We start from the raw sequence: 25,612 nt of genomic DNA, 5'->3' as shown, positions 1-25,612 counted from the left end.
CTTGAGCTTCCTCCCCATTAGTCTCCCCTTTTCCTTCCAAGGCTGCCTTTTCCGGATTCTTGCCACGTAGTCCGAATACGGGGCCCAGATGTTACAAGTGCTTTTGGGCCCTTGCCCGGGGTGGGCGGGGAGGAGTGTGGGGTGCAGAATGAGGAGCGGGGCTAGAATTTGCTGGATCCCTGGTGAGCTGTCATGAAATGAACGCTGAGGCAACGACGGAGAGGAGGGCTGGGAAGCGAACCAAGCCTTTGGCAGGGCTCTCGGGGCCCTGAGTGACGTGGCTCCCTCCATCAGGTGGAAACCGTGCAGTTCTCCCTCGACCCAACTCACGAGAGATAAAGATGTCTAAACCGCCGCCGGCGCCGCTGCCACAACTCCGCCTGGGCCCCGGGGCGGGGGGGGGGGGGGCGCCTTTTCTGCTGAAGCAGCGACTAGGGCTTGTTTGTAGGTTCGCAATTCACCATGATAAATGTAAAGACCAATTAAGGTTTGATCCGTGCACACGGGAGGCAGACGGCGGCTGATAGTGGAACCAATTAACGAGCATGTACCCTAATTCCTGTCGCGGCCACCGGGCGCACCGCGGCTCCCCAGGCGCCAGCGGCGGCGGCCCCCGAGTCCCCTGCGCCCCCCGCCCGGCCCCGGAGAGCGGGGTGGGGGTGGGGGTGGGGGGTCCTGCTAGTGCCGGAAGGTGCGAGGCGCTGGCTCCAGGGAGGCGCAGGAGGCGCAGCACCGGCCGCCTACGGAGCCCAACTGTTTGCAGCCGGGGCGTGCGGGTGGGGCGCGCCCGAGTGGTCCGCGCCGGGCGGGGGCGCGGGGGCGCGGGGGGCGGGAGAGGGCGCCCAGCGCGGAGCCCGCCGGTGCCCCGAGGCCGGAGGACAGGTGGTCGCGCGGCCACCGCAAGGTAGCAAATTGCTCGGGGGCTGCGCGCCGCGGTCCCCGGGGCCTGGCTCACTCTGGCCCGCCGCGGGGGCGACCGGGGGCAGGCTGAACCGCCCGGGGCGCCTCGGCCTCCGGCCCTCGCCCCCCTCGCCCCCCTCGCCCCCTCGCCCCCCTCGCCCCCTCGCCCCTCTCCCTTCGGGCTCGGCCCGCTGCCCCAGACGTGACCCCCGCGCAAGGTGTTGGCGCTGCGCGCAGCCCGGGCGCGCGTGATGAGGGCCCCGAGGTCGGGGGCGGCGCGGGCCCGAGCCCCTCGTCGGCCCGGCCGGGGTGTGCGGGTGTCCGGGAGCAGAGCCGGGTCCCGGCAGTGGGGGCCCCGGGGCCCAGGAGGCGGCGGCGCGGGGGGGGGGGGGAGGAGGAGGAGGAGGAGGAGGAGGAGGAGGCGGCGGCGAGGCGGGCCGGAGAGGCTGGTCCCCTCCGCCCAGGGCCGGCGCCACGGCGGGTCCCCCGCGCCAGCAAAGTTTGGAGCCGCGGGCGCCGCGCTGCTTGGTGCGCGGGTCCCTCCCCGCGCGGTCCCCTCGTGGGGTCTGTGCCGCCGCCGCTGCCAGGGCAGGACAAAGGCTCATTAACACGTGATGGGACCGCGCTTCATAAATGGGACCGGAGCGCGCGGGAGCCAGAGCCAGAGCGCCAGCGGAGGCAGAGGCGGGGACCGCACGAGCGCGGCGAGGCGACGGGCGCCAGCGCCGAAGGAGACCTGCGGCCCCGCGCCGAGCCAGGCGGGGCGAGCGGGGGCACCCAGCGGCCAGCCCGGGGCGGGGGCGGGGGCGGGGGCGGGGGCGAGGCTCGCGGGCGGCGGCCGCCGAGGGGTCTCCGGTCCGGGTGGCCGGCGCGGGCGGGCGGGCGCTGGAGGAAGGGGACGCCGGCGCGCGGGCAGCGTGGACCGACTGACTTACTGACCGACCGACCGACGGAGGCACACCCCGCTCCCCCCGCCCCGCCCCGCCCCGCCCCGCCTCGCCTCGCCCGCATCCCCGCGCCGGCGCCGCCTCCCTCCGGCGACTCCCTCGGCCGCCCCTGCCTCCTGCACTTCTTCTCCGCCTCCGCCTGGTCGAGGCTCCCTCGGCGCCAGCGCCTTCCCCGGGCCCGGGCGGGGCGCGTCGGCTCCGGGCAGAGCTCCGGGGAGTCGGGCGGAACGCTCGTCCCTGCAGAGAAGCCGCCCTGCGCCGGCCAGAGGTGCCGAGGGAGCTTCTCCCCGAGGACCGGGGGATGCGAAGGGTAAGACCTGGCAGGGTTGCCTTTTGGACAGACTTGTGTCCGCCTCCCGCCCCCTCGGGTACTGACCGGTGTGGTCCCCGAGTGTCCTCCGCGGAGTTCTTAGTCCGTGCGAGCGAATCGTGCGTCGATGTTTACTTAGCCGTAGAGCCCCAGCCTGCAAACGGTGGTCAGTGCTACTTCTGGAGGTTTCTACCATTTCCTGCTTACTGAATGTGTGTGCACCCCTTGTGTGCACTCCTGTGTGCTGCTAGAAGACGTGTAATTGTGCATGTTGGGGAAAAAAAGCAGGCGCTTGAGTTGGTGCTGAATGTCTGTAAACCGTGTCAGCAACTAAGTGTTCCCGGAGAAATACACCGATCTCTGCACCAAACCTAGAAACTGTCTAAAATATGAAGTGTCATGTAAAAAAAAAAAATTGTATGTCATAATAAACTTTTGGTGTAGAAAATGTAGCTGCAGGAACCACTCCGTTTTAGGAAAAATAAATGTACATTGAACATCTAAATTTGAATGTTGATGGAACCATTAACCCAGAACTAGCCATTAGATGGGGGAAAAAAAAAAGTTACTGTGTTTGTGAAAGACATTTCTCGGTGAGGCTCACAATCCTAAATGGATCGCCTCTCCCAGTGCAAATGTGTGCAGTGACCGACGCGAGAAACTGTCATTTGGTCATCTGAAACTTTGAAAGCAACTTGCATGTTTCTAATTTTAGTTTTAAAATGAACAGATGAGGGGAAAAAATAGTAATCTGTTAATCATTTTGCCTCCCATCTTTTTTTATTTCCCTTTAAATTAAGTGTAGAATGTTCTTGTCTTTGTTGTTGCTTCTCGATACATTAAGCATCCTTGGGCATTTAATAAGAGATTACAACAGATTTACTGGTTTTAAAGGTGTTGAAAGATATCTCTACGGGTCCCACAACTTCTCCTCATATTTTATTACCAAGTTAATGCCTTTTCAACAATGGGGGAAATGTAATTTCTTAGCGTAAACTCAGTGGACATTGAGTATCAGTGAGGTGACCACTGCCATCAATCTATTTTGCAGAATATTGAGAAGCTCAGAGCAACTAACCTTTAAGGTTCCCATAGGACTTTGTCTGATTTAAAGTGTTGCTTTTCTAATCCCACCCTACTGACAGTTTGCAAGGGAAGATATACTGATTGATTTTTCTCTCTCCCTGTCCTCCCCCCCCTCTGCCTCCCCTAATCTCTAACTCAGTTAAGAGCAATTTTATCAAAATAAAAGGCCATGCATAGTTTCTTAAGTGAGACAAATAATTTCCTGATTATATCCATACATGAGCAGAAGCCACACACCTCCAGAATTTTAAGTGTTGCATACTGCAAGCGGTTACTTGTAGGCACAATAGCAGTTGCTGTAGTTGGGCAAGAGGCAAGAGGACGGACGTGTTTTTTTTTTTTTTTTAAAAAACTAATCCATTTTAGGTTATCAAGAGAACTTACTGTACACAGACTCTTTTTGTTCCAAAGATGTCTCCCACTCCAAGCAAGGAGCAATCCTGGCTGAGGTATGTATCAAGTGTCTGATGGGGAAAGGTCTCATTGTGTTCCTAAGTCTCTGTGGGGGTAAAGTGATGCCACAGGGGGGGAAATGCTCAGTTCTGACCTTTCATAAATAAAATTACTATGCTTGCATACTCATTGCTAGGAAGGCAGATTAGATATTCACGCCCCCCCCCCAATTTTAATAGATAGCTTCAATATATATGCATATTAAAAGAATATGATGCCTCGTCCCTTAAATAAACCATAGATGATATTATTTGATTTGGTGTGTAAAGTTTTACGTTTTGGTGAAAATCTGATTTCACGTTGGAGTAGTGCTCGGCTTTGTTTGTTATCCACTGTTTTCTTTTTTCTGTTACCCTTTTCCCAGTGGACTCTGTGCCTCCCTGTCGCTTGTGAGATCGTTCCTCTCTAATAAGCCTAGCTGCAGGATCAGTGTGTTCTTTTTGGCATTTCAAAATGTTAAAATAGTGAAATTGTTAAATGTTACCAAGATGAAACTGCTGGGAATGAAATTCTCTGGAAGAACCACTATATCTGTGGCACATTACAGTCTATTCGAAAAGAGAACTCCTTGATTCAGTTTACCTATTTTTCCTCAAGAAAGAAGCAGCCCCTTTGATTGTGTTGATAAGTATTTAGTATGCAGTGTCAGCTTATTAATTACTAAGGCAGAGCCTGAAAAACTCTTTCAAAACAATCTTGTGACATTCTTCTTTGCTTTGACTCAGAATTAACATGAACCACCAGGAAATTTAGACAGGCTCCTTGGTTGTGTTGCATATTAGTATTTGGAGGTAGAGTTGGAATACTGGGCTGTTGAAGAATAAACTATGATGAAATGGAACTTATAATAGCAGTTGATAGTTCACCACGCTTACCAAATGTTTCTTCCCAGAAAACAGTTGGCCTAATAAGAAAAGGGATTATTTCCCATAATTAGCTCTCCAGGAATGCTGCAAAAAAAAAAAAAAAAAAAAAAAAAGGAGTAATAAATTGAATCTGGAGATACCTAACCACACGTGATGAATAAAACGAGATTTGGTTATAGTGTCTTGAATTTGGTTAGTCAGATGGAGCCTGTCCTTGAGGTTGCTGAGTGTTATTCTTGGGGTAATTATGTTAGCTCAGTTGCCTGAAGAACACAGATGAGAGCTTTCTTTCCTGCAAAAAGGATGCCGTGTCTTCACCAGTGTAATCTGTTTCTTCTGTTTTTGTATTCATCATTTTCTAATTGAACTAAAAAATTAGAGGGAAACCAGCCTTCGGGTTTAAATTATTTATAATTCTGCTTTTGCCTCTGAAAAGACCTGGACCCAACATTGTTTGAAAAACTGCTCAGGCCAAGTTTACATATTGTATATCTATATTTTGAGGGACTGCAAACTCTGCTGTTTTTTCTCTTCTTGACTGAAGATTGGAAGAGAAGTTAAAGAATCAGAGGAAATCAAAACCAATCGATACACATTGTATTGGCAAGATTTTACTTCATGCCCCCCCCATCTCCAATGCTTCCTTAATTCTTTTCCCATAGCAATGTTCACTTTCCATTATAACTGCATGCACACTGTTTCTGAGGGGTTGAGGGATATGACACTTTGCCACTGAATTGTTATTTAATGTTTTTGATAATCATTTAATTCACTGATGGTGAAATGGAACTTATCTTCTTAGATTAGATTGGGTTAACTGTATAACATGATATAGATCAACTCAGATTTCTCCCAGACATGTTCTGGACTAAAAGAAACAATAAATGTCATCCAGAAAATATATAACATCAAATTATATACTGCATAATTTTAGATGATTGAGATGTATAAACACACTTGTATACATCTATATGAACAAACTTCTTCATAGATGTGTGTCATGGCTGACATAAAAATTTAGACCCGTTGTCTACATATATCTGAATATATAATTCAGATTTTAAATAAATTCTACGAATTTGGGGAAATGTCCAAATTCAAGACAGCTGTGCAGATGGACACAGAAGACTCAAGGCAAAAGAAGTATCCACCTTGCATCAAAACAGGGCCGTTCTGATTTTCCGGAATAGTGGAGATCCGTCCCAGTCTCATGTGTTCTGAGAATCTTGCAAAGATGCCAGGACGGGTATAACTTCATCTGATTACAGTTTTCTCATCAACACTGACTGATGTATTTAATACCGTTTTCACCAATCTTGCTAGTTGTTTATTTTTGGAAAGAAAGTTGGGAGAAAAAAAATACAAGGTTATTACTATATCACAAAATGCATATTAATATCAGTATATTTGTAATATACAGCACATTATAGTGCCATCACAAATAAGTCAAAACAATAGGAAATATGTGAGGGGGGAAAGGGAAGGTTGTTTTTAGCGGTTTTCAAGTGCCTCTCTTGGTATTACTCAAATAGTTTGATGTTAGCGGAACTTCTATCTCAAATAGGCCTGAATGGATAAGAGGTATGTTTATGACCTATCAGTGATAATAGGTCAAAGCCATTACATAAAGTAATCAGTGTTATTACCTCTGGTTCTTAACAAAAAACATTTACTAAAAGCTTTCCTGGGTCATATTTCTTCACTGGACAGGGTGCATCATGGAAAGTAAAGTACATTTCATTATAATAGTTTTTCTAGTACAGTTGCCATTACAAATAGATTCTTGAGCTAGTTTTCATTGATATTTTTCCATATATTTGAAGTATTTTGCATATAATTATTAACAAATAACTTCTGGATATCCTCTCACTTACAGTTTCATTTGGACAGGTTAGCACAAGGTTTATTATTGGGTTTGTATGGGTTTTCGAAGGAAGAATTGTTTACTCACCAAACCTGAGCAAATGAGCCTGGCAGAGTCACAGCAGTTGTTCTGGAATACTACAAATTCTGTTGTAGCCCCAGCTGGAGAAATTTTCACACCTGCACTTTAGGAAAGCTTTCAAAGTTTTGCTTTGTTTGTTTTGTCTTCTCTTGTTTTTGAATATGTGAGTTGAGACTGGTTAGATGGGAACCAATATATCTTAGCCAACTCTTTTTTTAACCTATTGTGCAATTGTATCATATTCTGTATTTTTGAATAAGCTTCTTAAGATAGATTTTGCATTTTTTGAATGCAACTAGGGATTTAAGCTCCTTTTTCTCCTAACACAGACGGCAAATCATGTTTCTCTAAGAGCACAATATTTTATTATCTAATTCTTATTTTTCCACTTGGGTTTGGATTCTTAATTGTGTAGAGTTTGGATTCATGGGGTAGAAATTTGATATCTTTGGCTTCACTCTTTACCATCATTACCAACTCTGAAAAGCATTTAAAATTTGTTTTTGACTTCAGAAGATAAAGTGCAGTATAGTTTCCTAAATTTGACAATGTAATATCTATTTTTTTTATTCCTACTAGCAAATTCCATGCTATTGCTTTTTAAAGAAAAGCAGAGGCATTTTTCAAAGATGTGCCAGGCAATCTGTTGTGGTAGTTGAATATACTGGCAAATGCTTTCACAAACTGTGTATGTCAGTAGTATATTTAAATATAATTAAAATAAAATATAATTAGGAAATAATGTTTTTCAAAGTTTATGTTTAAATGGGAGAGTTCCCTTCTTTCCTCATTATTTCTTCATCTGTTCTTTTAGACCATATACTTAGAGAAGAAAATTGGAAAATGAGTTCCATAAATTGAGTTAAGTTACAAGGAGTTTTACATTTAAATTGGTGATAAATTCCGGTGTGCTTTTTTAAAAACAAATTTCTCCTTTCATGTACGGATATTTGCACTAGGAAACTTTATAACACCAATTTCTGTTGGCCAAGAGGCTAAACAAGATATTCAATAGTAAGTGAACCAATACCATATGTAGTATGCCTTTGTCAGTCGTGTTTGCTTTTAATTCAGCCGTATTTAAAAGTAATCAACCTGATTTATTCTTTAGAAAAGACACTTAATTTAATGCCACTATGATCTGTGTATTTTGGTTTATTCCAGTGTGGCTTGTTAAATGGACCAGATTTTCAACTCATTTCAATGCACTGCTACAGAATTTGTAAATGTTTTCTCTAGCATTTGTGCAAGTTGTGGTGAGCATCCAGTATGCATGTGGAGAAGAAGGAAAGCTGAATGATTTAATACATAACCGAAGTAAGCAAAAGATTGTCCAAAGAATTCTGTGCCTTTGCATATGAGGGAATTTGACTTTGGAAGATAGACAATTAGTTTTGGAAATTATATCAAAACTTCTTACAAACAACCCCAGAAAAGGGAAAACGTTTGGATGATTGTAGTCCCCAGCTAAGGAAACTAAGTATGAGTAATCTATGATCCATTTTTATTGATGAAATAATTAGAGAGGAAACAGTCTGCCCAAAGTCAGATATTTAAGTACTTTGGGATACATTTCCATATATTTATAACTTTTAGGTATTTTTGCAAGATATATGCCAGCTATAAGCAGTATAAATTGCATAATTTAATTCTGTAAGTTAATTTGCAGCGGATCTGCATTACTTGGGCCTACTGCAAAATTTCCATTTTAGTTTGTTTTCTGGGTGCATCTCCTGTGACACATTATTTTACAGTTCGAGGAAGAGACGAACAGAAACAGAAACATTTCCAGCTTTAAAAAAATGAGCTGAATGTTAACTACTATTACTGGTTTCCCGTTCTTTTATTCTCAGTCATCATGGGTTCCTTCACAGTGGCATTGAAAGGAATAGCTAGCAGTTCTAGAAAACTTTGTGCAGTCTTTGTAAATAGAATTAGGAGAAAATGGTGTGTGGAGTTCTTAAGTTATGTCTGCATGCTGGGTAAGTACATATTATATCTTGAAGCCACTTTTCTCTGTTGGTCAAAAATATAACAGTCAGTTTGCTGGAAAAGTGCAAAGAAGCCCAGAATTGTAGACCAAAAAACCTTGAGAGGTTCCCTACTCGTTATGTTTATTTTCAGGCTAGACCACATTATTCTATTTCAGTCACACGGTTTTAAACATCTTCTTTGGGAGATTACTTTATCATGAGCGGGCTCCCTTAGCAATCCATTTCAATGAGCTAAAAACCTACACCCACAGAATATTCTTTCTTCCTATCCTCAATTCCTGAAGGTTAATTTTTATCCCTCCCCACCATTTAGTCTTTACCATTGGTCTCCATAATCTTTAACAGTGGTTTTTAAACTTTATAGAGTGTGTCAGAATCTTGCGGAGGGCCTTGTGACAACACACCTGTGCCCCGAACCCGGAAGTTTCTGATTGTGTAGGTCTGAGGTAAACCTGAGAATTTGCTGTTTTCCTAAGTTCCCAGGTCATGCTGATTCTACTGATTGGGAGACCACCCCTTGAGACCTATAAAATAATTCTGTGTGCTCTCCCAGACTGCTGTGTGACTGCTTAGATGGTTCATTGAGATGTACTTACCCTGGATGGCCAGCCCATTCTCACCTATCTTATTTCCTAGTTCTTTATCTTCACGTCACTTTTGCACAATACTCGCAGCTCCTCAGCTCTGCTCATAATCCAAAATTGCACCATACAAGTCCTAGGAAGGATTTGACCTTGAATGAGTACAAAAGAACCACCTCATGGTTTCAGTGACCTCAAAATCCTGTACTTGCATCCAATTTGCACACTTCTGTCTTAATTGAAACTACATTTCCAAAGCATATTTTTCATCTTTACTGAAACCTATTTCTTCTGGTTGTTTGTACATATTTATTTGCATCTTGAAAGTATATTTTTATGTTTGTATCTTTCGTGTTAGTACACACCGATTTTTTTTTTTTAACATTTCAGCTAAAGGAGAAGGCGCGTAAGTACCTAATTTATAAAATCATGTTTGAAGAGAATCCTGGATTTACACAATAAAAACTTATTTAAAATTATTCCAGTGAGAGAATGATGGGAAGGAAATTGAATTATTTAGAAAGCTGCCATATCCTTGATTTGTATGACTACTTGAAGAAATATTCACTTCTCTTGTGAAATAATCCATTGTTGCCCCTGTAATGATAAATTTCCACTCTTTTTCATCACAGAATTATGGCCTGTGTTGGTGAATTTGTATTTGGAAATTGGAAAGCCAAATGTTTCATAAAATAGAGATGAGTTAGGTTTGTTATTAGAATTGATTTTGGGCTCCTAAGATATTCCCATCTTACTTTTAGCATCTCTTGGCATAAACATATCATTTGTTTTCAGCAGAACTACTTTCCTTTATTTATCCCTAATTACTTTCTTGAGGCAAAATTCCAAATATTCACAATTAATTTTATCAATATATTAAATTTTCTCAATGCCCCTTTGTCCCAAACAAGCAATTAAAAATTAGGTTTGTAGGCAGTAATAATAACCCATTTTAACCCTCCATAACATATTTTCTTATTTATGTTTTAATTAATTTGGTTGTAAAATACTTAAAATGTTGTAGCAGGAGAAGTTGTTCAACCAAAGCAAGAACTATATCCACTGAATAGAATAACAAATTGATTCCTAAGGGCTTATAAAAGCCACTCCATCTAGTGGTTGAATTTTCACATAACTTCTCTTGACAAGTGGTTTTGAAAACACTATTGCACATGGAGAAATCCCTTTGGGAAAGATTAATGCATAATAACATGCATTTGAGGGAAGGAAAAACTTCATTATAATCATAACTTTATACATTGTCTTTAACGGTCTATCAACAGCATGTGATCAGGATTCATTCAAGGTTGTGCATGTCACAGAAATCTCTTTGTATATCATTGTTTGTGCCTAAACATTGAAGTTCATAACATACACCCGGGCTTAACAAGGATCAGAATAAAAAATATATACCTGATCTTTGCCTAAAGCTTCCACTTGCCATCAGTATAACTTCTGTTTAACAATGAGATAAAAGGGGAAAAGATCCAGGGATGAATAATTGTTGATGCCTTTTATGTGACCTTTACACTTGGGCAGTTTTGTTTCGTTTTGTTTTGTTTCAAGTGGATGTTTGTATGAGACCAAAACTCAGTTTTAATTCCCTAATAACCAACTGACTTTATGCCAGGGAAAACTATCCACAGTTAAATGTCATTCTACTAATATAGATACCCCTGTCTCTGATGCACACTGACATTCATTTAGTAAACAGGTACTGAGTATGTACCCCGTGCCAGGCACTGTGCCAGGCAGAGGACACGTGAGGCATATAGGACATGTCCATCCTCTCAAGATGTCCATGATTTGAAGGATTTAGACACAAGACACAAGAAAGACTGCCACAGGATGACTCAGCAGCGCCTATCCTCTCTCCTGGAAGAAAAACCTCAAGCATATATATAGGAAGAAGATTATACAAGCCAATCACTGGGATACATGACCCAATACCGTTGGGTGATGTAATATCATATGCCTATGACATGTTTTCAGATCCTATCCTATTCCGTCATCTGTGGGAGAAGGACAGATGGATGAACCTTTATTTGATTGAGTGGGGTGGGACAGAAAATCATTTCTCTTGCTTCCTTGACCCATATCCATTATACAAGTGTAATACGTGGATACATATTTAATGTCTACAGTGATAGGCACAGAGTATGCACCCAGTAAAAATGTGTTACATGAAACATGTGAGGGCCTTTAACTTTGTATCCATCAGCCACATTGCTGTAGTCACACAGCTTTGTGCTCTTTGGGCACCAGGAATTTGTCACAAGCACTCCCTTGTTGGAGACTTATCAAGGTTTACAGAATTTCTTCTCCCTTGGTTCCAGCCAGCATCTTAGGACCTGGCCACAGAGAGTCATCTTCCATCTGGGTCTAACAAAACCACGCTGCTCATGGTGGGAAATTGAGTGATTTCAAGTGAGTTTGAATTTCTCCATATGGGAATGAAAGCTTCAAGCTTTTGTTTACTAACAACCATCACATCCCATTCAGAACTAAAGAAGGTGTCCTCTCCATTCCCTGCTGGTATCGTGGAAACTGTCATTACCATCAATCCTTACAATCGACTAAATGGAAGGGGAAAAAAATCTAATTAAAAAATAGCGGCAAAGACAGGTTAGATTTTATTTATTATTTGCCAACAGTCGCTGAAAATAAGGTGCTAATCCAGGGTTAGGATTTATGGCTTATAGTTAATTATCATACTCTGTCCCTGAAGACCACAGGACAAGGATGATTTGCAAGGGCTATGATTAATCTTTTTTGCTGTCAACAGTTCCTTCCTTCAGATTTTAGTTGTTTACTGTGTAAAATGATCAGGTACTGTTTGTTACCTCCTTTTCCAAAGATCAGTTCTTCCCCCCTTGGAAACGAAAGAACGTGTCTTATTATATGGTTCCTGGACCTCAAAGTTAAGAGCAAGGACTTTGAGGTATGCAGCCCTGGGTTGAGTTCTGGTTCTCTGCCCCTCTAGTTAGAGACCTCGGGCAAAGTATCTTACACTCAAAGCCTCAGTTTGCTCATAGGTAGGATGCGGATTGTGATAGCACCTAATGCATGTCAATATTTTAAAAATATATTCTTAGGAATCCCTGGGTGGCGCAGCAGTTTGGCGCCTGCCTTTGGCCCAGGGCGCGATCCTGGAGACCCGGGATCGAATCCCATGTCGGGCTCCCGGCATGGAGCCTGCTTTTCCCTCTGCCTGTGTCTCTGCCTCTCTCTCTCTCTCTCTCTCTCTCTCTCTGTGTGACTATCATAAATAAATAAAAATTTTAAAAAAATATATTCTTAGCACATAAACAATCTAATATTTCTTATTGAAATATCTGGAAATTGGAATTTTCTCTGTTGTGCATTTAAGTCACCCAAATCACCCAGTCACTCTAAGATTTGAAACTAGAGAAATAAGACTTGATTTTTCTGTTGGACTTAAGTTGTAGTTCATGCATTCAAAGAGAATGTACTTTGTTGAAAGATGAAGGAAGAAACTGAAAGGTATGCTGCACCCCTGGACAACATGTAACACACTTGAAACTATTGCTGTCCTTGGTAATGAACTGTCAGACAGCCTGTCTACTGGGTTCTACATGTTTTATGAGCTGGCCTTGTAATGACCAAACTTTACATACATGATAAAGACAGGCTTATGGAGTATTTTGTATACAGGATGATGGCTTCTATTGAATTGAAAATTTTGCATTTTTTTAAGGGAAGGCTGCATCAATTATGCTTGATTACTTTCTTTACAAATATGTAGAAGAGGTAGCTCTCTAAAAAAAGAGAGAGAGAGATAAAGGCACTTGGTAAGAGGAAACATCAAAACAGTAGAACAAAATGAAATGGTAAATGGATAAATGGAATTGGTTATAAAAGTCAACAAATCATTTCATTCGTATTATTGCCTCTGTGATAGGCTTTTCTTATGGCCTCATCACCTAATATGAGTGTTTAATCTGATGTAGATTTAAAGGCATCATTTTTTAAGCCCAAAAATTCTTTAAAATTTAACAAGCTTTTAAATGTTAGATAATTAGGCATACTTCAGGTTAGATTTGAACAGAAATATAGCCTCGTAAGTGCCTTAATGTCTATTCAGTTCATATTAATTGATATATTTTCATGAAATATATTTTCTTGCTAACAAAGACCAGAGACAATGGTGCATTTAATAACTTCTATTCCACGTTACAAAATATTGAAAAGCTAAAGCTTTGAGAACCAACCGAGCTTTACCTACATAATGGAATTTTCTTTTATGTATGGGAAAAGGAACTGACATTAATACAAGGAAGAAGGATTATGTATTTTTGCCTGAATTATCAGGATAATTAAGTCAATCCTTCTCTTTGCTATAGAAGATAATGCAAAAAGTGACCAAAGTACTTTAATAATTCCAAAACTCTGATGGTTATGTAAGAATTAGAGAAGACTCAGTTGCCCATTCAACCATAGAAGAAGCATCATTCATCGAGTTACAGTGCTGGCCCATGAGATCTGCCATGTATATTGAGGACATGTCTTAGACATAATACAATTATGAGGGTCAACTAAAATTTTCCTACTAACTTAAGAGAAATACATTATCAAGTTACTTTTTCTTGATCAAATTAGTAGAAACCAGACTTGTTCCCAGAAATGAATGGAAAATAACAAATACATCCACTGGCACCTTCATTCTCATGAATGCTTTGCAAGACTCTTTTACAAAGCTAGCCGAGTAGAACAACACAGGGCCAACAATGGAATAAGGGAGAATGAGAGGGTTAATTTAAGCAAGGGCCTGGGACTCCTGCATTTTATATCCTGGACTCCTGTCAACTTAGAAACTATGAGCTTGGCATCTTGTCCTTAAAGTATTTATAACTTTAGGCTGGGGGGCTGAGACAGTCTATAACTATATCTGGAGCACTGGTCCTTTTGATGCTTCTAGAGGGTTTTCTGCCTAACTAGACATGATGTGCTGCAGGGAGCAGATACTGCCTACTGCATGTCCCCCCAGAGATGCTGCACAGGCCAGAACTGCCAGCATTTTGACTCCAGGTACAACCGTGATAAATATCTAAATTATTGAATGTCTCTCTAAAACAAAGAAGATCTTCAGTAGGGGAGTGAAGACTAAAATAACCTGCTATTAATTATATTGAAAAGACTTATAAAGAAAATATTTGAAATCTTGTTTTGTTACTCAATACTAACCCTAATCATAACATGTATGTTTTATACCCTCAATGGGTATAGAAACAAAGATGTGGATTCTAGGTAGACTTTGGAATACTTCATGCTGTTGATATACCCAGAACATTTCTTTGATGTGATACCACAGCCTGCCAGTTATTTAAGTTTGGAGGTGGTAGATGGAGAAACAAGTGTGCATTTAGTGAGATGGACCAACAGAACAGGTAGTGTCCTTCTAAACATTTGAGATTTTTCAAAAAAATAATAGATTCAGCATAGTATAATATTTTTATTTTTATAAAGGTGTGATTTATAGCTTAAATTACTAGAATAAGTTCTTATATTTTTAAGAACAATTCTAGGAAAATCCCCTTAAATGTCATTCCATCATTGTTTTACTATAACAGTAATAAAAACCAACTGCTTCTTTAATAGGTGCATCTACACATCTTGCTAGAAATTTCCAATTATGATTTTCCCAGTAGCAAACAAAAACAAAATTAATGGCAGCTGCATCCCCCAAAGCCTAAACTGCATTACTAATGAACTCTCAAAGAAAATTATCAATGCAAAAAATAATCAGGTGAAAATTACTGTAATAAGCCAAATGTAGAAATAAAGGAAAGAATTACTGAAATGCAGAGGGCTGCTTTCCCGTCATGATCCCATTAACTGTTAAAGTAGCCTGTGCACAGTGGTACTTTGACACTGAACTGCACAAAATCCATATATACTTTAAAACTGTATTCCTTAATTAGAGTTGGCTGATATTGGACAGAAATTAGTCTATATTTCATAACCACACCAGGCTCTGGCTCAGATTTAACAAGTTAGTTCGTTTTAATTAAAGTGCTTGGTTGCATTAAAGTTGGAAATTGTGATCACATATGTGGTGATCTTAATATAGAGTAAATCACAGGCACACATGGTTTGCATTACTGAAGAAAAGTCTTCCAGATACTAAAATTTTAATCGTTGAGGCCATGCCAGTAGGCAGATTTACCTAGATGGGCTAGGATAGGAAATAGTGATTTAGTAGGAGGTAGTCTTAATTACTATTGACAAAATGCCTTAATTTGAGTTTGTAAGAAGCTGGAAGACCTGAATATAATACAGAAAGCAAAAATGGCTTCATTCTAGTTACTGTTAATTCCTAAAACAGTGCATAAAGTCCTAGAGCAAAAACTCTGGAGTCTGAGAGACATGGGTTCAGCTACAAACTCTTCATTTTCTGGACAATTTACATTAACATCTAATGACCTCCATTTTCTTATCTGTGAAGTGGGGATTATAAATAAGCAATAATAGATATAATAGAGTTGTCATTGTCTTGACAATTTAATGATAGAATATGTGTGAAGTCTCTGGAATTCCTGGAATATAATAGACATCCAATAACGTTTCCTCCTCCCTCACCCAAGTATGCATCTTTTATTTCCTTCATGCTTCAAGTGCTGAGACAAAAATAAAAATTGAATAATCAGCCTATGATCTAATAAGGAAATGTGCTATCTTGAAATAATATATTGGCAAGAGTCACAGTACTAATGATAATAATATTTACTAAAGACTTAAATTTTCTGCTAGGTCCTGTGTTGAAGTGTGCTATCTGCTTTTCTTTCTTTCATTTAATTTTTAGAACAATTCTGGGACTTAGGCAACATCGTCATCATCATCATCATCATCCCCATTTTACAGATGAAATACTGAGGCTTAGAGAAATTAACTACTTGCCCAAGTATAAGTCTCACAGTAATCTTGGTCTGCTCACTCCTAATTCAATGTTTTCTTCATTGAACTAGTGTTTTGACTAGTTGGCATCAGTGGGGAAAAGAGGGGAGATAGTAGCATCTCTGGCTTAGGTTAAAGGGATGATGGTTCATTAATGTTAAAAACAGCTCTGAACCCATACTGTCCAATAAGGTAGCCACTAGTTACATAGGTCTATTAAGAATTTCAAATGTGGCTAGTACCACATGCTGAAGTAACAATATTTTTGATACATTGGGTTAGATAGAATATATTACTAAAATTAATTTTATCTTTTCCCTTTTTCTTTTTACCTAGGTAGTGGAAACTTTAAAATTGTGTATGTGGTTCACATTACGTTTTTATTAGACAACACTGCGCTAGAACAAGAACATCTGGGTTCTTTCTGGCTCTACCACCTACTAGCTGTGTGAATGGCAAATTCCTTACCCTCTCTGTGCCTTTCATCTGTGAAATGGGGATAATAGTGGTAACCCGTCTCATAGGGCCATTGTGAAAAATGAACAATTGGATAGACATAAGAGGCTCAGGATGCCACCTACACATAATAAGCTCCCCAGAAGTGCGTAAAAAGGGAAAATCAGCATGACTTTGTGGTATGCTTGATTATAGAGGCCAAGAAAGGAGTCCAGGGTAAGTTCAAGGTACAAGATTGGACGACTAATACGATTAGTCATAATTCCATATGAAATGTGAAAAAAGACAGGACTGGAGGTAGTTTGCTGCAGCACTATTTTAAAGCAAGAGATGATAATCAGTCCAAACCTGCATCAGAAGGAGGCTGGTCACATTCATTTAATGGATACTTAGGGCACCTGCTAAATGGAGGGAGGTTTCATGGACCAATGTGGAACTGTCTTCACATATACTTTTAAATGGAAAAGCAAGATGCAGAACAGTGTATACAGTATATCAGTGTTTGTTAAAAAGCAAGTAAAGAATGAATTTATATATTTGCTTGCATATGCATGGAATATCTCTGGAAAGAATAATAAGGACCTTCTTGCCATTGGGAGTAAAACAGGATGGTTGGGACATGGGGATGGGAGAAACTGGCTTTGCTGTACATCCTTCTGTGCCTTTTGAAATTGGAATCATATGAATGTAATATATGCGTATAAGTGATCAAAATTTCAAATAAATTAGTTTTTAATTGGGAAGTGTGAAAGGCAAGTTAGTTACTTGAAAAATAAGAGGACTTAGGGTTTGGAAGTCCTGGACTGGCTCCCGATAAGAAATGTTAGACTCCAGTTTTGGTTTTCAGGCCAAATGTCCATTGAATTAATTACCTTTCTCTCCTCTAATTTTAGAAAAGACAAATAAATTTTATTAAATCACTCTTTTCAGGCACCAGTTAATAAAATTCAACTGCCACCTGTTAGGTTCATGTGAACATTTTCTAAGGGAGACCAGCCCTCTCTTTCCTATCATTTTATCAGACACCATTCCTCTGCTTGGAAACCACTTTCTAGTTATGGAAGTAAATATGTAAGTTCGCAGTTAAATGATGTGTGGGGAGGCCTGAAATGTAGGGGAAAACTGGTGGAACTAGTTCTGCCTGGAGGGAAGGGCTGGCCAAGGAGATGTCAGAAATGGAGGTAAGTCTTGAAAGATCAATGGAACAGACATCTTGGAAATGCGTATTTCAGGCCAGAGGGAGGCTCAGAGGGAAGGAGGAAGGTGTGCAGGTGTGATCCCAAGAGCAGCACGTCTCCTAGGGCCAGCGAGCTCTGTGTTTGAGTACAGGTGGGAGTTGAGAGGCAAAAGTTAGATTTGAGAATAAGCCAAGACCCTTAACAGCTGTCTTCACAAATTGTGGCTATTTTCTGTGTCCCTCAGATTATGGGTGAAAATTATATGTAAGTGGAGTTGTTTAGCAAATGTAACTTTACAAAGAGCAGAGTTGACTCAGCAGACAGCCTGGACTCCAGGATGGCAGGATAGAGCAAGGTGGGCCACATTTAGCACAGTGTCCCTATTCCAAGTTACTAAATAAACAGAAGAAAAAAACCACATTGTGATACTTAAGGTATGAATTTAGTTTTTTCTTCTTTGCCTCCGTGTTCTGTCTCCACTCACTGATCCTACATATTCTTGGCATAAACATCCTTTCCTTGGGGAAACCTCCTTCAACCACCCTAGACCGGCTGCTCCCACAGCATCTGGTATATCTCCAGTCAGAGCTGTCACCACACTTCATCATAATTATCGGGTCAGCTGTCTGTCCTCTGCCACACTGTATACTTTACGTGATAGGGATTCTTTCTCTCTTTTTTTTTTTTCCTTGAAGATTATTTATTTATTTATTCATGTGAGACACAGACAGAGAGGCAGAGATATAGGCAGAGGGAGAAGGCTCCTGAGGGGAACCTGAAGCGGGACTCGATTGAAGGACCCTGGGGTCAGGACCTGAGCCAAAGGCAGATGCTCAACCACAGAGCCATCCACGTGGATTCTTTCTTGAAACCACTAATGCCGAGCACCTAGTACCAACCTACCACCCTGGCACGTACTGGGTGCTCCATGATTTGTCGAATGGATGAATGAATTAATCATTAATTCAGATAGGTAGGATCCCTGTATTTTAGTAGGAGAACTCAGAACATTTTCATTTGTTGCAAGATAATAACTATCTCCCCCTACACACAGTGGGTTATATTAAAAAAAAAAAAAAGAAAAATACAGTTAGGAAATAAAATGATGGTTTTATGATTATTTAAATATTATAAGTACCACTCAGTAATTCTAATATCTTTATAAACTAAAGAGCCTAATAGCCATGTTTTAAAACATTTATAAATAGTAAAATCAATTCCCTGGCTGTTTATTTTGAAACAAAACTAAATTGCTTATATTAGAATTGAAGAGCCCTTAAAATTTGGCCCCTTTTTCTCAGTCATCCGTCTTTCTGGTGCTGTCTACATGGAAAGCCTAGATGATACAGCATCGAGGCCTGTTTCCTGTCTCTTAGAATGCTTGTGTCCCTGCACCATTCATGGAGACACTATCAGGAAGCACTTTTTTCCATCATTACTGCTGCCCGGTGTTCAAGATCTTGGTCTTCCCCTGAGCCTCAGTGCAAATTTGCCCTTTATGATATTTTTCTTGGTTGGTGTAGACATTTTTTAAGTTCACCTCAGCCATGCATTGGTCCAGATGTCTCCTCTGGGAGAGGAAACTTGCCTGCTGGATCAGGCCAGCATCCAGATCTTCCCCCATGGTCATCTGTTCTTCTGGTGCTCAGAAGTCTCTCCCTCCCCCTTCACACTCAGCACATGGGCCGCATAACACAGTCCCTGATTCCAGACCATCTCATACTTTGGCTGTGCTGTACGTTCAGTCTTAGCTGTGTGACAAGGTGATAAAGTCTTCCAAGAGCAAAAATTGTGTGACATGTTGCTCTCCCCCATCCTCACCAGCATTAGGACACTGCTGTGACAGTAGAAGCCAGGTGGTGAATACTTTCTAATGCAACTATGAGTGCATGCCATGCCCAGGACACATTTCCTTCATTGACTCTTGGCCTCTGGAGGTCTGTACAGGATCACACAGTGGCTTAAATCCAGACAGCTTAAATAAGGAAAGAAATATTTCTAGTGTGTGCCACCACATCACCAACTTTGGGTGGCTTTTCTCTGGCTGGCTGACTCATTTTGTTGACTGTATCTGACAAGGATTTTATCTAGGCTCTGAGACAGGAATGAAATAATGTGATGGTACACATTTGGGATGTTTACAGTAGATTTTTAAAAAATTTTATTACTCTCTCAGTCTTCTCATCATTCAGGTTCTTTGTTTTCCCTCCTGTTAGGATTCCCTGCTGCGGGTCTCTTTCTCAGTCATTTTGAGTTTGGCCTAATCCAAGACGGAGGTTATGAAGTCTATCCTAGATGGCCTTGCCGATACCACCTTCCGCACCATCACCACAGACCTCCTCTACGTGGGCTCCAATGACATTCAGTACGAAGATATCAAAGGTGACATGGCATCCAAACTAGGGTACTTCCCACAGAAATTTCCTTTAACTTCCTTTAGGGGAAGTCCCTTCCAAGAAAAGATGACTGCAGGAGACAATGCCCAGTTAGTCCCAGCAGACCAGGTGAACATTACCGAATTTTACAACAAGTCCCTTTCATCCTACAAGGAGAATGAGGAGAACATCCAGTGTGGGGAGAACTTCATGGACATGGAGTGCTTCATGATTCTGAACCCCAGCCAGCAGCTGGCCATCGCCGTGCTATCCCTCACACTGGGCACCTTCACAGTTCTGGAGAACCTGCTGGTGCTGTGTGTCATCCTCCACTCCCGCAGCCTCCGCTGCCGGCCCTCTTACCACTTCATCGGCAGCCTGGCAGTGGCCGACCTCCTGGGGAGCGTCATATTTGTCTACAGCTTTGTTGACTTCCACGTGTTCCACCGCAAAGACAGCCCCAATGTGTTTCTTTTCAAACTGGGTGGGGTCACCGCCTCCTTCACGGCCTCTGTAGGCAGCCTGTTCCTCACGGCCATTGACAGGTACATATCTATTCACAGGCCCCTGGCTTATAAGAGGATTGTCACCAGGCCCAAGGCTGTGGTGGCATTTTGCCTGATGTGGACCATAGCAATTGTGATTGCTGTGCTGCCTCTCCTGGGCTGGAACTGCAAGAAACTGCAGTCCGTTTGCTCAGACATTTTCCCACTCATTGATGAAACCTACCTGATGTTCTGGATCGGGGTCACCAGCGTGCTGCTGCTATTTATCGTGTATGCATACATGTATATCCTCTGGAAGGCTCACAGCCACGCGGTCCGCATGATTCAGCGCGGCACCCAGAAAAGTATCATCATCCACACATCAGAGGATGGCAAGGTGCAGGTGACGCGGCCCGACCAAGCCCGCATGGACATTAGGCTGGCCAAGACCCTGGTTCTGATCCTTGTGGTTTTAATCATCTGCTGGGGCCCTCTGCTTGCGATTATGGTGTATGATGTCTTTGGGAAGATGAACAAGCTCATTAAGACGGTATTTGCGTTCTGCAGTATGCTCTGTCTGCTGAATTCCACCGTGAACCCCATCATCTACGCTCTGCGGAGCAAGGACCTGAGACATGCTTTCCGGAGTATGTTCCCCTCGTGTGAAGGCACCGCACAGCCTCTTGATAACAGCATGGGGGACTCGGACTGCCTGCACAAACACGCCAACAACGCAGCCAGTGTTCACAGGGCCGCAGAGAGCTGCATCAAGAGCACGGTCAAGATTGCCAAGGTGACCATGTCTGTGTCCACAGACACGTCTGCCGAGGCTCTGTGAGCCTGATGCCTTCCTGGCAGCACAGGAAAAGAAATTCATTTTTTTTTTTAAAGCTTAAAAATCTAGAAGAGTCTGTCATCTCATCGGTTATATATTTTTAAGTTTACCATGCTCAGTGAAAGGTGATTGTCACCAGGATCAGTTACCTGTTCTTTAACATTTCGATAGTGTAGGTACTGAAACTCAGTTCTTCAGGGGTTTACAGTGAAGGAAGCTTGCTGCTGATGTGACTGAAGCTTTTTCCGAGTCTCAGCGAAATAGGAGAGAAACCTGTGGCTACACAGTCTGAAGTCAAAGGACCCATAGGAAAACACCATCAAATGAGTAATGCCTTTGTAACCACAACTCTCATTATAATGTGAAATGTATTTGTCCATAAGTATCGGAGATGTCCACTTTTACAAGTTACACTACTAAAGTAGAGCTCTTTTGTAAAATGTATTATGTCATGTGAGATGTGTATCAGTGTTCACTGTGTGTTATTTATATTTGTCTAGTTCAGCAAAACTGAAAGGTAGACTTTCATGAAAACAATGGGACATAAGCTGTGGATATACACCAGTGAGACCACTTTTTAAAAAATTATTGCCCGTGACTTTAGAAACCTTAATATTTTTTCCAATCTATTTAAATTTGACATTGAAATAACCATAAAGGTTTATTTTTCTGTTAATACAACAAGAAGAATTTGAAGACTATCCAGAGTATTGAGCAGAATTCATTGACACTTAAAAATTTGTTAGCCCTGCATTTTCATACGTGGACATTTATTATCTTCTGGACTATGGCTGTTCTGTTGGGTGATGGATTACAATCAGAATGGAAGACAGAAGGCATATTGACTTTTCTGGCTGACATCTCTGACTTTCTTTAGTCTTTAGCTATTACTAGACCTCTTAAGACAGCATGTGTCAATCTTAATGTATATTGTTATCACTGTGCAATTGCTGTTTACTTGAAGAGTACTGCATTCTTAGATTCCAGGTTTAAGTAGATTCCATGCCTGGGTGGCCAAATGAGTCTTCATTTTTTCTTAATTGAAAAGAAGTATTGTCTGGATCAGTAAAATTATACCGTGTGTGAGTGTGAATATAAATGTGTGTGTGTGCGTGTTTCTATCCTGTAACTGTTCCAGTCATGTCATAAAGTGAGAAAACTGTGACCAAGTGTAAATTTCACCACTGGCTGCACTCTTGCACATGAATTCAGTTTCTAAAATTGAGTTCTTCCAGAAACCTCGTTGATAAAAATACTGACCATAAACATTCAGAAAACTGCCCCCTCCTTTAGAGATTGTCAAGAACTACTCAATTGACTTTTAGATATTTTGTTAAGACCAGTATCTAACAAGGAAGAATAAATGACAAACATGCAAGTGAAGATCTGTATTTACCATGTCAGTGTTGGGAAGTGAGTGTCTCAGTTTCTGAGCACCTAATATCAACCAAGTCCATGGGGAGGTAAATCATCAAAGCGAAGTGGTTCTAGAAACCCCATGGTAACATTTGTCATTTGAGTATGTAGTTATGTGACCCTGATTAAGCAACACTGGACCTCGCTTGCTGAAGTAAGACTACCAGGTCTGGTCCATGTGGCTATGGAGGCCCGTCGGACAGTGGGTGAGACAGAAAAAAGGCAGCGAGGAGCCCACACAGTTGTGATTGAGGCTTGAATGACATGTGGCTGCTTCTGTGCTTCACCTAGAGGCCCGTTCTGACAACTCAAGACCCGGCTTTGATGGGGTAGATTTGAAGGAATAGGCCTCTCTCCTGTTCCTGGTTAGCAGGATCTGCTAAAGTATAAAGATGTGCATGGCTTTTTTTTTTCTCATGCCCCACCCTCATACTCCTTAATGGTACCATGGGTGCTCAGAATTGGGCTCTTTCCCAGTAAGCATTAATATTGTTCGGAAGCCACTTGACTCTGACAGCTTTTACTTACAAACAGTCTTCTCCTTACCCAGATAAAGCATGGTTCCTACCGGACCCAGGGACATGCATAGCATGAATTAAAGTGGAGAGCTAGCATTTATCTGGTGATTTCTAGCTCTCTAGATAGATGAGCAGCCTACTGGGGCAGTGACCTCTTGTGCAGTGTATGGTCTGCAGGTGAATGTACCCTGTGGGCCAAGCTGGGATAGATTTAATTGTCTGTATAAACAGCTCAAATCTGCCTGCTGGTTGCCTCACCTTACCTCTCTGTGATATATACACGGGAGGGCTCAGGGTGTTAGAGGAAGAATAAGATCTCTTTAGAAGAGAGAGAAAAGATTATTTACAAGAACTCACCGTGGTCTGGTTCCACTGAAGAATTGCCAGTCTTTAGTCCCACATTATCCCAAATGTTAACCCACATGTTTCAGAGCTCACGAGGCAGTACCAACTCTCTTCTCACAGCTGTGAAGACCTGGTGGAGATGAAATTCTTGTTATTTATAGAAAAATTCCAGGATTCATTTTTGAAACTGTATTTCTGTGTATGCAATGTAGATTTTATAGTGTGTTGTGCTTTCAAGATCTAAATCATATATAATAAATTAAGGGACAATGGGGCTGACAGCACTAAACTTGGTGCTTATTGATATTCTAAGAATTATCTGTGAAATATCATCACATGTGTGTTACACTACCTTCATTTTAAAACATTTCAATTAGTTTGATTCACTTTGATGCTTTTAATATTGTTTCCTACCCCAAGAGACTCCAATGTTCTCCCTAATGAGTATACTTATTAGAATTACCATTCATTAGTATCATTCATTACCTAGTCCCTTAATTAGGCCCATTAACTTAAATATAATTTAAATTTCAATAAGTTTTATAAGGTCTGACTTCAGACTCACCTATCTTCCTCTGAGGGTAACATAATTGTCCTGACCATGCATTTCACTATCACATACGTCTTCAGAAAGGGCCAAATTCCCAACCTGTTCAGTTTCTTCAGAGTAATGATGAATCTTTCAGTCCTAGACCAATAGTTTCATTTAAACAAGGAAGGCTGTTTCCAAGAACCTCTAATTTTCCATTACATATGAAATTTGTGTAAAAGAAACAGGGATCTGGGAGAAGCTGCAGACATATGCCTACACTTGAGTTGTTTCCCAAGCCTCCCCACCACGTTGAGTCAAGCCTATCTGGCATTAAGTGTCTAGGAATTTTGGCTGCCTAAACCCACATTGCAGGAAATAGGTCCAACAACCAGATGAGAATTAGGCCCCGGATGAGTAGCACTATAGTTACTGTCCTGTTGATTCATTTCTGCCATTCCACATCTGTAAAAGAGACCACCAATATCATGCGCAAAATTAGATTTCTCACAATCTAACTGTATATTTGTATGATATTTTAAAATATCCTAAATGCTGGGCAATGGCTATTAACGATTGTCTTGCATTGGCCTTCTGATGAAATGTTACCAATGCCTATTGTAATATAGACAAAACATTTTATCTACTGATTTGGGCTGAATGTATGTAAATAGGTTTTTAAAAAAAGTCAGATGGTTAAGCAGTGGCCTACAAATCAGTAATTTTCAGATAGAAGAATTTCCTTACATTGCTGTGGCATCCTAAAACCTATCTTCACGTAAACTTCGTGTACTAGGCTTGCTGGGGATCAGAGTCCCCAAGAAAGGAAACCTTTTCTTGTGGTAGTATGAACCAAGACACCAGATTATCTGGATTCTTATTTCCAATGTTTCAACTGGGAAGCATAAATCTTTATTGTCTGTAAATCTAACATTATTCCTTTTCCTCTTAGAAGAATATCGTATTGTTAGATGTTTGTTAAGCTGGTAACACCCTTGCAACCGCTGCAATATCTTCGTTAGTAATCTGTATAATACTTTGTACACAGGTACTAGTAAGATTGTTATTCAATGTAGCTTCAGTCATTAACTTACTAGCGCAAAGTAGTACTTTCGTAATATTTACAATGTATTAAGCCCACACTATATTTTATTTCAATGATATAATTAAATTGTTATTTATTCAAAGAGAAAACATCCCATCATGTTTATTGTCCAAAGTTACCTGGAATCAAATAAAAATTCTAGATTCTCATGAAGAACATAAAATGCCTTTGAATTCCACCTTATTTCACAGTCTAACATTAAAACACTCAGGATTTAAGTTCTAAAAGATTGTGGAAGAACCGGTTTGTTCCCAAAAAGCACTTTTGACTTTATTTGAGAAATGAGGACAGATTGGATTAATGTAGTCATTTTTAACATAGGAAAAACATGCATAAAGCCATTATTTATATAATAAAGGAAAAAACCCTGCCA

General features: G+C 41.4%; 1 protein-coding gene and 1 long non-coding RNA gene across 7 annotated transcripts in view; one reads left to right on the top strand and one right to left on the bottom strand.

The window, feature by feature from the left end:
- Positions 1-2,518, bottom strand: part of LOC111098352 — a 28,593-nt gene extending 26,075 nt beyond the window's left edge. Inside the window, exon 1 of the long non-coding RNA XR_005368004.1 lies at positions 2,224-2,518. This is a non-coding gene — a long non-coding RNA (uncharacterized LOC111098352). The remainder of the gene's footprint in view (positions 1-2,223) is intronic.
- Positions 1,921-25,402, top strand: CNR1 (cannabinoid receptor 1). Of its 6 annotated transcripts, XM_038554706.1 has the most exons (4): positions 1,921-2,157; positions 3,610-3,692; positions 19,848-20,013; positions 20,181-25,402. In XM_038554706.1, exons 3-4 carry the CDS (start codon positions 19,927-19,929, stop codon positions 21,327-21,329), a joined length of 1,236 nt encoding a protein of 411 aa, XP_038410634.1. In that variant the 5' UTR covers positions 1,921-2,157; positions 3,610-3,692; positions 19,848-19,926; the 3' UTR covers positions 21,330-25,402. The 6 variants fall into 6 exon arrangements, with proteins under 6 accessions (XP_038410634.1, XP_038410633.1, XP_038410631.1 ...); XM_038554705.1 differs by lacking the exon at positions 3,610-3,692 and having other exon boundaries at positions 1,922-2,157; XM_038554703.1 differs by having other exon boundaries at positions 1,922-2,157; positions 19,848-25,402.
- Positions 25,403-25,612: the final 210 nt, after the last annotated feature.

The sequence above is a fragment of the Canis lupus genome, chromosome 12 (genome assembly GCF_011100685.1).
Source record: "Canis lupus familiaris isolate Mischka breed German Shepherd chromosome 12, alternate assembly UU_Cfam_GSD_1.0, whole genome shotgun sequence".
NCBI lineage: Eukaryota > Metazoa > Chordata > Mammalia > Carnivora > Canidae > Canis > Canis lupus.
Note: the sequence above shows the minus strand (reverse complement) of the source record. Positions and strands in the feature narration are given on the sequence as shown.

Coding starts and splice junctions, on each gene's coding strand:
- CNR1 (XM_038554702.1), top strand. CDS start 19,911: ATGAAGTCTATCCTAGATGGCCTTGCCGATACCACCTTCCGCACCATC.